At 35.8% G+C, this 13,906-nt stretch overlaps 1 protein-coding gene across 3 annotated transcripts; it reads left to right on the top strand.

Moving 5' to 3' along the window:
- The first annotated feature begins 5,464 nt into the window (after window positions 1–5,464).
- LOC133804325 (uncharacterized) lies at window positions 5,465–13,534 on the top strand. Of its 3 annotated transcripts, XM_062242490.1 has the most exons (8): window positions 5,467–5,682; window positions 5,780–6,059; window positions 6,431–6,493; window positions 6,823–6,862; window positions 7,191–7,255; window positions 7,562–7,678; window positions 12,907–13,035; window positions 13,286–13,534. In XM_062242490.1, exons 1-8 carry the CDS (start codon window positions 5,657–5,659, stop codon window positions 13,328–13,330), a joined length of 765 nt encoding a protein of 254 aa, XP_062098474.1. In that variant the 5' UTR covers window positions 5,467–5,656; the 3' UTR covers window positions 13,331–13,534. The 3 variants fall into 3 exon arrangements, with proteins under 3 accessions (XP_062098476.1, XP_062098474.1, XP_062098475.1); XM_062242492.1 differs by lacking the exons at window positions 12,907–13,035; window positions 13,286–13,534 and adding an exon at window positions 7,766–8,051 and having other exon boundaries at window positions 5,465–5,682; XM_062242491.1 differs by lacking the exons at window positions 6,823–6,862; window positions 7,191–7,255 and having other exon boundaries at window positions 5,468–5,682.
- The last annotated feature ends 372 nt before the right edge of the window (window positions 13,535–13,906 follow it).

Here is a 13,906-nt window from a genome sequence, read left to right as displayed (position 1 = left end):
GGACAAGGAATCCAGGTTCAATTATGAGTTTAGGTGATGTTTGAAGTATGAAAATGGGGTTTAGGCTCGAGGAAAATGTTGGAAATAGGGGAAAATTTTTGGGTTTCGGGCTCGAGTCACGGCCCTGTTCTTCAGGCGTCGCGGCCCGTGTGTGTCGAGGAGGCTGGAAGCCTCTGTCTGCCTAGGCACATTGCGACGCAAGGTATAGTGCGCCGCGGCCCATGTCCCCCAGTAGAGAGGCGTATTCGCCTCTGACTTGAGTGCGCCGCGACCCTTAAGGGGGCTGGGCCACGACTCAAATGCAGAATTTTGGTTGTTTGAAGGTTTTTAGCTTGGGAACTCAAATGTTAAGGTTCGAGAAGGTTTCTACTACCCAGTTTGGTAGAATCCAAGGTCCCGGAGGCTAGTTTTATATTCTGAAGTTATTTAATGGATTAGAACTTGATGGATGGTTATTTTGAATGCGTTATGACTAGGTTTTGCAGCGAGGCTCGGGTTAGAGGACTGTGCTCGGGATTGCGATGCTCAGATAGCTTGGGACACAGGTAAGAAAACTGTTGTAATTGTAGAGCAGGGCGTGGCCCTATTATTTATATTGAGGGGTGTAGCTCTATTGTTTGTATTGCGGGGCATGACCCTGTTGACTGAATTGTAGGTCGTATCCCTAGTGTTTAAGTTTAGTATGTGTTTAAATATCTATTGTTATTATGTTATGTGATGCATATTTGTGAGTGAACGGCGAAGGCCGAAAATGACAAAGGCCGGGAACAGCGAAGGCCGAGAACGGTAGGAAGCTGAGTGTGGAAAGGGGCCGGGAATGGCGTTGAGCACGCAAAGTGTAGGCCGTTAAGGCAAGACCCTCCTAGGATGCTAGAGACATCCTCTCGGTGAAGACCGCGAACCCAGGGCCTAGTAAAGCGCCTGGGACGACATGGCTGCTATGTGTTTAGCATGTTGGTTGCTTTGTTATATGTTATTGATAGATATACATATGTTATTTGTTTTTTGTTGAGTTTTCTTGCTGGGCTTCGACTCATAGGTGCTCTATGGTGCAGGTAAGGGCAAAGGAAAAGTTGACCAACCATGAGTATGGAGAGCATGGAGCGATGGGTACATGTTCGGCCTGCCTGACCGCCACAGCCAGGGTTATTTTGGGAAGATGTAATGTATTGGTTTATTTGTCGCTTAGGTCGACCTTAAATGTATTTTGAGATGTAAAATATTTTCTAAACAGTAATTTGGGATCCCAAATGTTTAACTCTTTATGTTTTCAACGAATGACCACATTTTTATATTAAATACCTTTAAACGACTTTCATCACAGTTTAGCTACACTTTTAACCTAAAACCTCGATTAACGAGCTAATGGCACGTTTTAAACTCACTTAGTAACGACTCTAAGGATGTAGGGCGTTACATATAGGGTGCCCTTACCTCCGAAATTGTCGGGAGTGCATAATGTGTTCCATATTTCAATGCTTCAGAAGTATGTGTCAGATGAGACTCATGTGTTGAGTTATGAAGATCTAGAACTACATACAGATTTATCCTACGAGGAACGACCAGTCCAGATATTATATAAGAAAGACAAGGTCCTAAGGAATAAAATCATACCTTTGGTTAAGATATTATGGAGGAACAACAAGTTCGAGGAAGTGACCTGGGAATTGGAGTCATATATGCGGGATCAGTATCCCGAGCTGTTCAGGTAAAAATTTCGAGGACGAAATTCCTGTAAGGAGGGGATAATTATAACATCACAAATTTTCTAATCAGGCTTAGTGCTTTGATTAGTGTGCCGAGAGGGCATAAACGGAAACTATGTGCATTTTATGATTATATGAATTATGTGAGTTACATTTTGATATGACTATTATAGCATGTTTAGGTGTATATAGTATGCATGTGGGCCCATTTCTTATTAAAATGGTATTTTTGTAATTTTGACCCATTGAGGATGTATTTGTAAATATATGTGTGCGTATCCCAATTTCAGCACGGGTCTTTCACTCAGATCGTGTGCAGCTCGCAAATAAATGCATGGAAGAAATAGCCAAGGAGTCCATGTACTTTCCATATAGACAACATGATTTTCATGATGGTTGTACGAGCTAGGGATGCATAAATTGATAAGCGTGAGCTTATAGTATTTATAAGGCATGACCTCCATGATACGAGCTCGGCGGTGTGTTCAGCTCGGGGTGAATTGAATATATGGCATGTCCGCGGATCCTCGAAGACCCGGATACTTTATACGATCGTTTATGGCCAGCCTATGATAGTTAATGCCCCAGATATTAGAAGTCAAATTTTTTCATGATCAGATCATATCCTAGTATAAATGGGAATATTCCATAATAAATGTAATAAATACGCAAATCCGTGATTGACTCACAGGGTTACCCAAACTTGTCCAAGGAATTTCTCTATAAATACTGAGAATATTGGATAGGAAAAGGGACGATTATTCTATGATACCGAAACTCTGTCAAAATAAAGAAAGAGAAAAGAAGTAATAATATAGACTCGTGGACTAGGTGAATTTTAACCACTGAACCACGTAAAAAGACCAGTGTTCTTGAGTGTTATTTTCTTACTTCGGTTTACCATCAAGCACTAATTCATTCTTGTTATTTTCTTAATTCACTGTTGGCGAAAAACTGCGTCAACGATGTGTTTTGTGATTTAGACCACATTATTATGTGGATATATTTGAGTTATTCCGCACAAGATGATCCTAGCAAACAAATTAGCGGAAAAGTCACAACGGGGTTAAATACCCGGCTTGGGGTGAGCCTAGGAGTATTTTGGTAATTTAGTATATTACCAGGATTTATCGGGTAATGAGAAGTTATTTGGTGATTATTTGGGGATATTAGAATTAATTGGGTATTATAAGTGGAAATTGAGGTTTAGTGGAAAGTGGTGTCAAAAGACCATTTTGCCCTTGAGGGGGTTTGAGAAGAGATTTGTGGGGGAGGGGCATTTTGGTCTTTTGGGACCATTAGGCTAGGAATAGGCCAAGTGCTGAGCTGGTTAGCTCAAACCGTTACTCTCTCTCTCTCTTGGAAAGTCTCTCTCAAAGGGTGAAGGAAAGTTCTTGAAGGTTAAACACTAGAAGTGATCTTTAGAGGGGATTGGAAGTTTGTTCTTGAGGATTATAAGATGCCAATCTTTGGGAATCTAGTGGGGAACTCGAATTCTATGAGGGTTCACCGATTGGCTCAGGATGAAAGGGTTATTATACATGTCTCGTTAAGGACCTAAGGTAAGGGAAATGAGAAGTTGGACCAGCCATGAGTTAGAGAGCTTCGGTGGCGGCATGTACATATACAACCTTCTCGACTGCCACGACCGGGGATTCAAAGAGGAACTAGGGTCAAATCCTAATTTTTCTGCTTCGGCTGCCATGTTTGTATTCACCATTTGATTTGTAAATAACCTTTTAAATGTTTATTTTGTGATCCCATGTACAAACTTAAACTTTTTAATGAAAGTAAATATTCATTTGACCAAAATTTTTAACCCTAACTCGTTAATTACTTCTAGTTACATGTTTATGTCCAAATGACTTGATTAGCGAGTCCAACACTATTTAAAATACACAGTGTAATGGTCTTGGCTATCCAGGCGTTACAGTAATGATCTTCAAAGAATACAAGACAAGTGCTCTCTCTTATTTTCTCTCTTGATGGGGGAAGAGGAGAATAGAGTGATGTCTTTGTTACTTGGGGACCACTACTAATGTATAAAACTAATAGTTTATTAGTTTTTTAGTATTTCTAATTTAGCCCCTCTATAAATTAGAAATACCACTTAAGATATCTACACATTTAATTCATAACACTTTAATACCCAATAACCCAATTACCAAAATGGTCGCTTTATGTGGGTTGACCTTAGGATAGCTGTACACACTAATACATATAAACCCACAATATGATTTTAATCCAACAAAATTGAGATAGAAAGAGAGATGTCAAGGAGGGACAATAGATTTATCTCATTTGAATGACCTTATTTATATAATTAAATGTTTATCGTCTTTTTTCCTAGTTGTAACTTTGTCTCACTTGTTAGAGAGACTAATATTTTAGCATATTCTTTTATAAAGTATGTTTTAGGGTTAGACAATGAGCTTTTTATGGAATGATAAAATTTCATAATTTCTGTGTAATGGTATCTTTAATGGACATTTGATTTTTTTTTAAAGAAATCTATATAAATATAGGGTAATTCTTTAGTAGTCCCTTTAAAAAAAAAACTACTAGTGTACTTCATTTGGTTTTCGGTACATGGATAATTATAATCTCATTTTTTTATATGAATATACATTGTAGTTATAGTAGGTATTCTATAAGTTTTTAAGAAATTATGAATAATTTAAGATAATGAAAGCATGATTTAAAATATTCGGCTGCACGTGTACTTGTTTTTTTAAACACGTGTGCAACAAAATATTTGAATACTGATTTTAATACCGTAAATTATTAAAAAACTAGTAGAATGTCTGCTATAATTATAATGAGCACCGTTTTATAAAAAAAATTAGGATGATAATTATCCACGTGCCGAAAATATGTATATCAATAGTCTCATTGTCACTGGCCAACAAAGAACAATAGGAAAATCCAACAAGTAATGGTACTTCAATTATATGATTTTTTTTATAGGAGGAGCTATTTGAGATTAGCTTTTTTGTATTAATTGATTAAATATAAAATTATGGGGAAATTCTATTATAGGGGATTCAAAAAGTGCTCCAACAGTTGGACTTTTGTGTATTTCTGACCCGTAAATAATTTTTTGTGCAATTTTTGTTATGACCGTGTATTTTGTAGTTATTTAAAGCATCCTACAAATTTTCAGAAAATTCTCAATAATTTATAGTAGTGAAAACTAATTCAAACAAGTTATTTTCTATGCTCATAAAAAAAATTAGTCACGAGTACAATAATCTATTTTGAAGGTAATTTTTGGCAAGCTATGGGCCCATTTGGTAAAATTTTTGTTTTTGAATTTTTTAAACACAAAAATGGAAATATTATTTTATTTTTAAAAAATAAAAATATGTTTGGTAACTATTTTTATTTTTTGTTTTTTTAAAAAAATATAATAAATGTGTTTGATAACTTTTATTTTTATTTTTTGTTTAACAATATGATGTGTTGATTTGAAGAAGAGAAGAAAAAAATGAAAGGAAAAATTGAAAACTGTTGAAAAAAAATTTGAAAGTGAAAAATTTTTGTTTTCAAAATTTAATAAATTGTAATTAAAATTTAAAAAAAAATAAAAATAAAAATAGAGTAATCAAACATATTTTATGTTTAATTTTTAAATTTTTAATTAATTAAATAAAAAATTATTTTTTTAAGTGAAATTATTTATAATTTTCAACCCCTAAATTGTTTATAATTTTCTAAATAGTTTGAAGATGCTCTAAATATAAAAGTATAATATACATAGCACAAACTCTTTTTAGAGCCCCTGTACTAGAATCTCCCTAAAATTATAATCTGATATTCTTTATGCTTCTCTTCAACGGTGGAGGTGGTGGAGTAGACTAGCCGTGGGTTAAGATAACTCCAATTCGGACACGAATAACGCACCCGAAGCCGGGAATAAAACACCATCACTAGCATCCCCGTCTTATTCAATGGAGGAACACAGAAATTGGAAAGAGTAAGCAAAACAGAACTCATAATACCCATTCACATATTCACCTGTTCGGGCTTTTCAATCTTCACATTGTATGTATGCAATTTTGTTTTATTTTCAGCGCTCAGGATTCTCTCAAGAACAAACTAATTGCAGAAGATAACTTCTCATGGAAAATACCGATGTCCAGACCCAGAAGAAGCTTAAGCATGGAGGAAGGGGTTGGGGGGTTTTTGGAGTATGTGGGTGGGGTTGATATAAGCTTTTCTAAGAAGGATTCATCAGTAGCTTGTGGTATCCTTGTAGTTTTAGACCTCCATAGCCTTAAGGTAGTCTATGAAGACTTCTCAGTTGTTACCCTCGATGTCCCTTATGTTCCTGGCTTCCTTGCTTTCAGAGAGGTCCTATTTGTTTCATATTTATTTTGCTTTGGGATCTGTTTGGTTGATAGGAAGATTGAAAGGAGAGATAAACGATTTTAATATGCATTTATGGTACTTTTGGTGGCGTCAGCTTAGTTACCGTTGAATTCCTTAGCTTAGGTTATTTGCTATCTTTAGCACTCAGTGAACAAAAGTAGTTGTGGTTTTGTTCAAATAGTTGTTGCGTTTTGGTTCAGTAATTTCTCTTTTATGAATTTATCTGGGTTTTAATGAGGGCATGCTTAAGCATCTTTTGTCTGTTATTTGTTGGGTCTTTCATTTTTTGATGATCTTGTGAATGGTATTTGTGACTAATTGCTTAATGCATTTGGCTCTTGTATTTGTTTTAGGCTCCAGTGCTTCTCGACCTTTTGGAGAAAATGAAATACTGTGCAAATCCTTTGTACCCACAGGTAGATCTCATAATACAAATGGGTATTTATTGCTTTTGAATTACCTACTACTACAAGTTGCATGTCTCACTATAGGAAGTGATTTCAGTGGGGTTTTTTTTTTTTAATGAGTAGCAAGGAATGATTTTATTTTCACAAAGCTTCTCGTTTGACTTTTCACTCTTTTGACTGTAACACTACTGCTATCAATTTACTTCAAGTGCCAGATACTAAATGAAAAAGTAAAAGATTACAGGCATGAGTTAACCAGCCTTGTTATGGTTTTGATTTCTTATTTGTTTGTTAATCGATGTGTACTAAGTTGGTTTACACTTTTCTTATTGCTGTAGTTGCTAATGATAGACGGAAATGGAGTACTGCATCCTCGAGGTTAGTGTTTAGTATGGACATATATACTTATGAATTGGACATAGAAGCCAAAAAGATGTTTATTCAATGGTTTAAGTGAAGGAGATTAGGTTGAAATTATTTGGGATACGGTTTAGTTTACTCAATTAAAATTTTCCCCATTCATGTTCGGTTGGATGAAAAAATTGTGCAAGAGACTGGATATATTTATATAGAAGATGAACTGATTGATGGGGCATCAAAATAATATGTGAAGAATGATCCTTGTTTACCCAGAGCATGCATAACTGTAGCTAACATTGAATTCAGTAATGAATATTAATTCTCTCTCTCTCTCTTTCTCAATTAGGTTTTGGCTTAGGTTGTCATTTAGGCGTGCTGGCTAATATTCCTACTATTGGTGTGGGAAAGAATGCAAGTCCCGACTCTATCATCCTTTAACACCTCCCTATATGATTGTTGAAGCAGCATTCGTTTCATAAATATATGTACATGATTTTCTCGTTTTGTTTAGATCCATTTTTTTGCATATTTTGAAATGAAAAAGTTAATAGGAAAGAGTTAGCTTCCATCAAAATCTGGGCACCTATTTGTTTTCTGCTAATATGGAGAATCATGTTATCTACCATTGCTGCATGACACAATAAATTGGTTCTTAATGCTTATGATTTTGGTTAAGAACTTAAATCCTTGACAAGTTGTGTCATTTGTTCATATCAGCTGCATCACGTGGATGGCCTTACACTGTCTGGAGTGAAGGAGCTTCTTAAAGAAAGAGAAAATAATGGCGGAGATTTCTTTACTTTGACAGGAGACTCTGGACGCACATGGGGAGTGGTAAGAGTTTTGAGTAATCTTCTCTTATTTAAGGACTACCGAAATCTCCTGATGCAGAAATGCTATGTGGTACTTAATATATGACAGATGGTGATAGAGGATCTATCTTTCAACCTCATGTGGTTGGCATGACTCCTAAGGGGATTTCGAGATTACTGCTTTATAAAATAATTGATGGAGGTTGAGGTTGTTAGAGATTTAACTATCATTGGATATCTAGGATTGTTTTTAGATATGTGATCACTGGAGGCGTGTTTTCAGGTTTTTGTTAATACATATGTTTATGTTTCTAAGCAAGCTAAGAAGACCCCTTGTTAATTTTGATGAAGTAATCAACGTCAACTTCAATATTATTTGCTTACTAATGGTTTAATCTTTCTGTCTAGATTTTATAATTGTCATTTTTGTTTTCCAAGTGAGATGATGATTCCTTATTCCAGTTTTTGTCTTTGTAATAAGAAGTGAAGAGAATTGTATTCACTTGTATTTCAATGAGAAATAAACATATATTTATATACAAACTAGGGAAGCTATTCTAGGAAACTATGAGATAATAGGAAACTAATTAGTCCTAATTTATAGCTAATTTCCAGTTAATATGAACAACTAATATATAGCTAACACTCCCCCTCAAGCTGGAGCATATAAGTTAATCATGCTCAGCTTGTTACAAAAATAATCAACTCGCACCCCATTTAATGCTTTTGTAAAGATATCCCCTAGGTATTCGCCGGTCTTCACATATCCTGTAGAGATGAAGCCTTGCTGAATTTTCTCACGAATAAAATGACAATCAATTTCGATGTATTTAGTCCGCTCATGGAACACAGGATTAGATGCAATATGAAAAGCAGCTTGGTTATCACACCATAATTTTGCTGGTACTGAAGTCTTAAGTCCTACTTCAATCAATAGCTGATAGATCCACATTACCTCACACACAGACTGTGCCATAGCCCTATATTTTGATTCTGCGCTTGATCGTGACACAACATTTTGCTTCTTACTCTTCCAAGAGACTAAATTCCCTCCAACAAAAATACAATAACCTGAAGTGGATCTTCTATCCACTTTAGAACCTGTCCAATCTGCATCTGAGAAACACTCAATATGAGTGTGCCCATGATCTGTGTACACGATACCTCGTCCTGGTGCTCCTTTCAAGTAACACAAAATTTGCTCTAACGCTGCCCAATGATGAATTGTTGGAGATGACATGAACTGACTAACAACACTAACTGAGAATGCAATGTCTGGACGAGTCACGGTAAGATAATTCAACTTTCCAACCAACCTGTGATATCTTTCAGGATCTTCAAATGGTTCCCATCTTTTGTAAGGTGCACATTAGGACTTATTGGAGTACTACAAGGCTTTGCTCCCAATTTTCCGGTCCCAGTCAACAAATCAACGACATACTTTCTTTGAGATAGAAAAATACCTTGTTTACTCCGAGTTACCTCAACTCCCAAGAAATACTTGAGCACCCCCAAATCCTTCGTGTGAAACTGAGTATGAATGAAGGACTTAAGAGATGAGATTCCTCTAGTATCATTTCCAGTAATAACAATATCATCTACATACACAACCAATAAAATGATACCTGCAGTTGATCATTTGTAAGACACAGAATGATCGGACTTACTTTTCAGCATACCAAATTTCTCAACAGCCTGACTAAATTTACCAAACCAAGCACGAGGACTTTGCTTCAAACCGTATAAAGATTTTCGAAGACGACAGACTCGCCCTAACTCCCCCTGAGTAACAAAACCAGGAGGTTGCTCCATAAACACCTCCTCCTGAAGATCTCCATGAAGAAAATCATTCTTGATATCTAGCTGATGTAGAGGCCAATGATGAGTAGCTGCCATTGAAATAAACAATCGAACAGATGTCAACTTAGCAACGGGAGAAAAAGTATCACAATAGTCCACGCCATAGGTTTGAGCATAACCCTTTGCAACAAGACGAGCCTTTAATCGAGCAATTGATCTATCTGGATTGACCTTAACAGTGAATACCCATTTGCATCTTATGATCCGTGTAAATCGACCAAGTCCCAAGTACCATTGTCATATAAAACATTCATTTCTTCTATCATTGCATCATGCCAACCAGGATGCGATATGGCTTCGTGAACTATTAGGAATCGAAATAGAATCAAGGGAAGCAATAAAAGAACAAGAAGAAGATGACAAGTGATTATAAGAAACAAAAGAAGAAATAGGATAAGTGTACTGACGTTTACCTTTGCGTAGCGCAATAGGAAGATCATCGCTTGGCACCGAATCTGATAATAAAGAAGCAGGTGCAGGACATGAAACAGGAGGCAGACGCCTGGTGTACACTTTAATAGGAGGCGGAGGTGTGCCTGGAGCTGTGGCTGAGACAGAGTGAGTAATAGGAGACTCATCGTGAGTAGTGTCTGAGATAGGTTCAGAAATAGGAGATTCCTCAGGAAGTGGGTCAGGGGTAGAAGAAGTGATAGAATATACCAAAAAATCATCATCATCCTCCCCCTGACGAGTAGGAATAGAGGAAGATGAAAAATAGGGTGTGGTTTCCATGAAGGTAACATCAATGGAGACAAGATACACTTGTTGAGATTTGGACAATAACTGTTATACCCTTTCTGAAGACGAGAATAGCCAAGGAATACACACTTCAATGACTTAGGATCTAATTTGGAGACATTTGGACGAACATCTCGAGCAAAACAAGTACTACCAAATATCCTAGGATTAACAGGAAATAATGACTTGTCAGGAAAAAGAATTTTATACGGGATCTCACCATTAAGAACAGAAGATGGCATGTGATTGATAAGAAAACATGCTGTAGAAACGACATCGGCCCAAAAATGTTTAGGAACATGCATTTGAAATAAGAGGGCTCGTGCAGTTTCAAGAAGACGTCTGTTTTTACGTTCTGCTACACCATTTTGGGATGCAGTATCAACGCAAGAGGTTTCATGAAGCATGCCATTAGAGACCATATAAGAATGAAATAAAGCAGATGTATATTCTTTGACATTATCACTTCGAAAAGTATGAATAGAAACATTAAATTGATTCTTAATCTCAGCACAAAATGCACAAAATATAGAAAACAACTCAAAACAATTTTTTATTAAATATAACCAAGTTACACGAGAATAATCATCAACAAAAGTAACAAAATACTTGAATCTAGGTTTAGAAAAAATAAGAGAAGGACCCCAAACATCAGAATGAACTAATTCGAAAGGAACACTAGCACGTTTATTGACTCGTGGACTTGAACTAAGAAGATGGTGTTTGTCAAATTGACACGACTCACAATCTAATGAAGACACCTTACTATATCGCAAACAAAGTTTCTTGAGCAAAGGAAGAGACGGATGACCCAATCGACAATGAGCCTCAAAAGCGGAAGTGACACTCGAATAAGCAAAAGAAGTTGGTGGGGTATGTCAAGAACATAGAGGCCTCCAGATTCATGTCCTTTACCAATAATTTTCTTCGTCATAAGATCTTGAAATAAACAATGATCGGGAAAGAATGAGATGCAACAATTAAGATTACGAGTGAGTTGACTAACAGAGAGCAAATTGAAGGATAAACTAGGTAAATGTAAGACAGATGACAAAGTAAGCAGGGGTGTAGGAGTAATAGTGCCAGACCCACGAACACAAGATGGTGACCCATCAGCTAAGGTAACAGTAGAAGTTGAAGTGTGGGATTGAAAAGTGGAAAAGAGATGGGAATTATCTGTCATGTGATCTGTGGCACCAGAATCAATGATCCATTTGGAGGATGAAGAAAGAAGATACGTATTAGATTTACCTGAATCGGCAATTGCAGTGACAAGAAGACATGACGATTTGAGTGATTCCTGATATCGTGAGAACTTGGCAAATTCATTAGCAGAAAGGACGGATTTATCAGTGGCATCAATAGTATTTGCAACATTAACAGAGTGTTGTTGCTGATTTTTATACTGTAGCTTTCTACTCTCAAACTTGGTGTGACCTGGCTTTTTACAGTAGTTGCAAGTAATGCCTCCAGAATCCGGTGTTCCAATTTCAACTCCTTGTGAACGAGCTCCTTTATGCCCAGTTGGAATAGAAGATTTCTTAGGCGCATAATTATTACGACTTACCAAAGCACTATTAAGAGGAACAGAAGATGTAATTTCCGTGCGAAGAATACGACTAAAGACATCTTGTAAAGAGAAAATATCAGAACCAGAAAGAACCTGTGCTTTCGCAGAATCAAATTCAGGTGAGAGCCCTGCTAGAAAGCTCATAATAGCCATCTGCTCTCGCTGGCGTTGCTGAACCTTCACATCAGTGCTAAATGGCAGCAACATATTAAGCTCTTCATACGTCTTCTTAAAGAACATAAAGTAGTTCATAAGGGACTGATCTTGTTTCTCCACACGGTAGAATGCTTTGCACACCTCATACATACGGGAGAGATTGCCTTTTCCAGAATTCAAAAATTCCAAATAATCCATTAGTTCTTTAACAAACTCACAATGATTGATCAAACCAATTACCTCACTGTCAATAGAATTCCGGATTTGAAGGAATAAGCGAGCATCCTCCCGGAGTCACGTCTGTCTTGAATCATCTTTTTCTTTAGGAGGATCATCAGTCAAGTAGTCATCTTTGTCAATATTTTGTAGATAAAGTCGAACAGTCTTACACTACTCTAAATAATTCGAACCAATCAGTTTATGGTCTGTGATTTTAGACATCACAGGAACCACATCAGACAAAACCACGGATTTTGTCTCTGATTTATTCTCAGCCATAACTCCTTAAAGAAACACAACAGAAAACACGAAAAACCAATGTAGAATCACAACAAAGATAGACTAAACCCTAATTTGTGTTTATGAAGAACCCCAAAAGAAAAAACCTTAATTTTGTAGCAAAATTCGAATTTTATAGACTAATGCTCTGATAACATGTAATAAGAGGTGAAGAGAATTATATTCACTTGTATTTCAACGAGAAATAAACATATATTTATATACAAACTAGGGAAGCTATTCTAGGAAACTATGAGAGAATAAGAAACTAGTTAGTCCTAATTTATAGCTAATTTATAGTTAATATGAACAACTAATATATATATATATATAGCTAACAGTCTTTAAGTTCAAATCTTGGTATAGTTCTATGATGATTGAGCCCTTCTGATTAGTTTTATTTTTATTTGAATTTTTGGTTTTTATAGGCACTAAGATCGACAGGAGATTTGTTGAAGCCTATATTTATATCAATTGGACACCGTATATCACTTGACACTGCCATCAAAATAGTTAAAATGACTAGCAAGTATCGTGTGCCAGAGCCTATCCGCCAGGTGAAATACTACTCGTAAAATCTTTGAATGTCTGCTTTGGTAACTATTTTGGTTCTTCTGTGTGAGGACAGATTCTTTACACTGGTTCCAATTGGAAGGTATTTATAGTTTGATGAGAGCACTGACGAATTTTGGTCATTAACTCATCAGCTAATTTTCAATCATGTTGATCTCAAAATTTCTACTTTAAACTTTGGTGTTACTAGAAAATTTGATTAACTTCCAGTTTTGTTTTTAAATGAAAATGTAGGCTGATATAAGATCAAGAGACTATCTTCGGAAACATCAGTTATGAGTCGTTCTTGGATGATGAAATTCCGTGAGCCTGGTAGATTTACTCTCTTCTTTTTGTTTGATTTACTATATCGTGCAATGACTTGAAAGAATAAACCATGAAAACAAATAAATGAATAAAATGAAAGTATCAGGGAATTGATGTAACAATCCTCCCACTCACTCTGTTCCTTTTAAAATTAATGAGATATCCTTGTTTTTTCAATTTTAATTTTCATATTGCTAATAGGAGTTGTAGATGTATTGTAATATCTATTGTTACATAAAATTTATATATATATATATATATATATTTATAGTTTAAAAAAATATATTAAATTCAAGCCGTTTTGGCTAATGAGAAGCAAAGTTTCCTGGATCCCAAACATGTAGAAAATTAGCGCTGAGTAAAACTCTACAGACAACATTGCTTCAAGCAACCTATTTTACAATAAAGCAAAGATAAACCATGTTTTAGACACTCCGTGTATATAATGATGATTTTTTCTTTCTTTCTTCCCTTCTTATTTTAGATGATGAATATACTTGTTCAAACAACTTGTTTGACATGAACATAAAATATGTGTGTTTATGTGCG

This window comes from Humulus lupulus, chromosome X, assembly GCF_963169125.1.
Source record: "Humulus lupulus chromosome X, drHumLupu1.1, whole genome shotgun sequence".
NCBI classification, from domain to species: Eukaryota; Viridiplantae; Streptophyta; class Magnoliopsida; order Rosales; family Cannabaceae; genus Humulus; species Humulus lupulus.
Note: the sequence above shows the minus strand (reverse complement) of the source record. Positions and strands in the feature narration are given on the sequence as shown.

What these genes read in the sequence shown, in the direction of transcription:
- LOC133804325 (XM_062242490.1), top strand. Translation starts at nt 5,657, where the DNA reads ATGGAGGAACACAGAAATTGGAAAGA. An exon ending in CAAATCCTTTGTACCCACAG is followed by an intron (nt 6,494 to 6,822) that starts GTAGATCTCATA and finishes TTATTGCTGTAG; the next exon opens with TTGCTAATGATAGACGGAAA. An exon ending in TGCCAGAGCCTATCCGCCAG is followed by an intron (nt 13,036 to 13,285) that starts GTGAAATACTAC and finishes ATGAAAATGTAG; the next exon opens with GCTGATATAAGATCAAGAGA.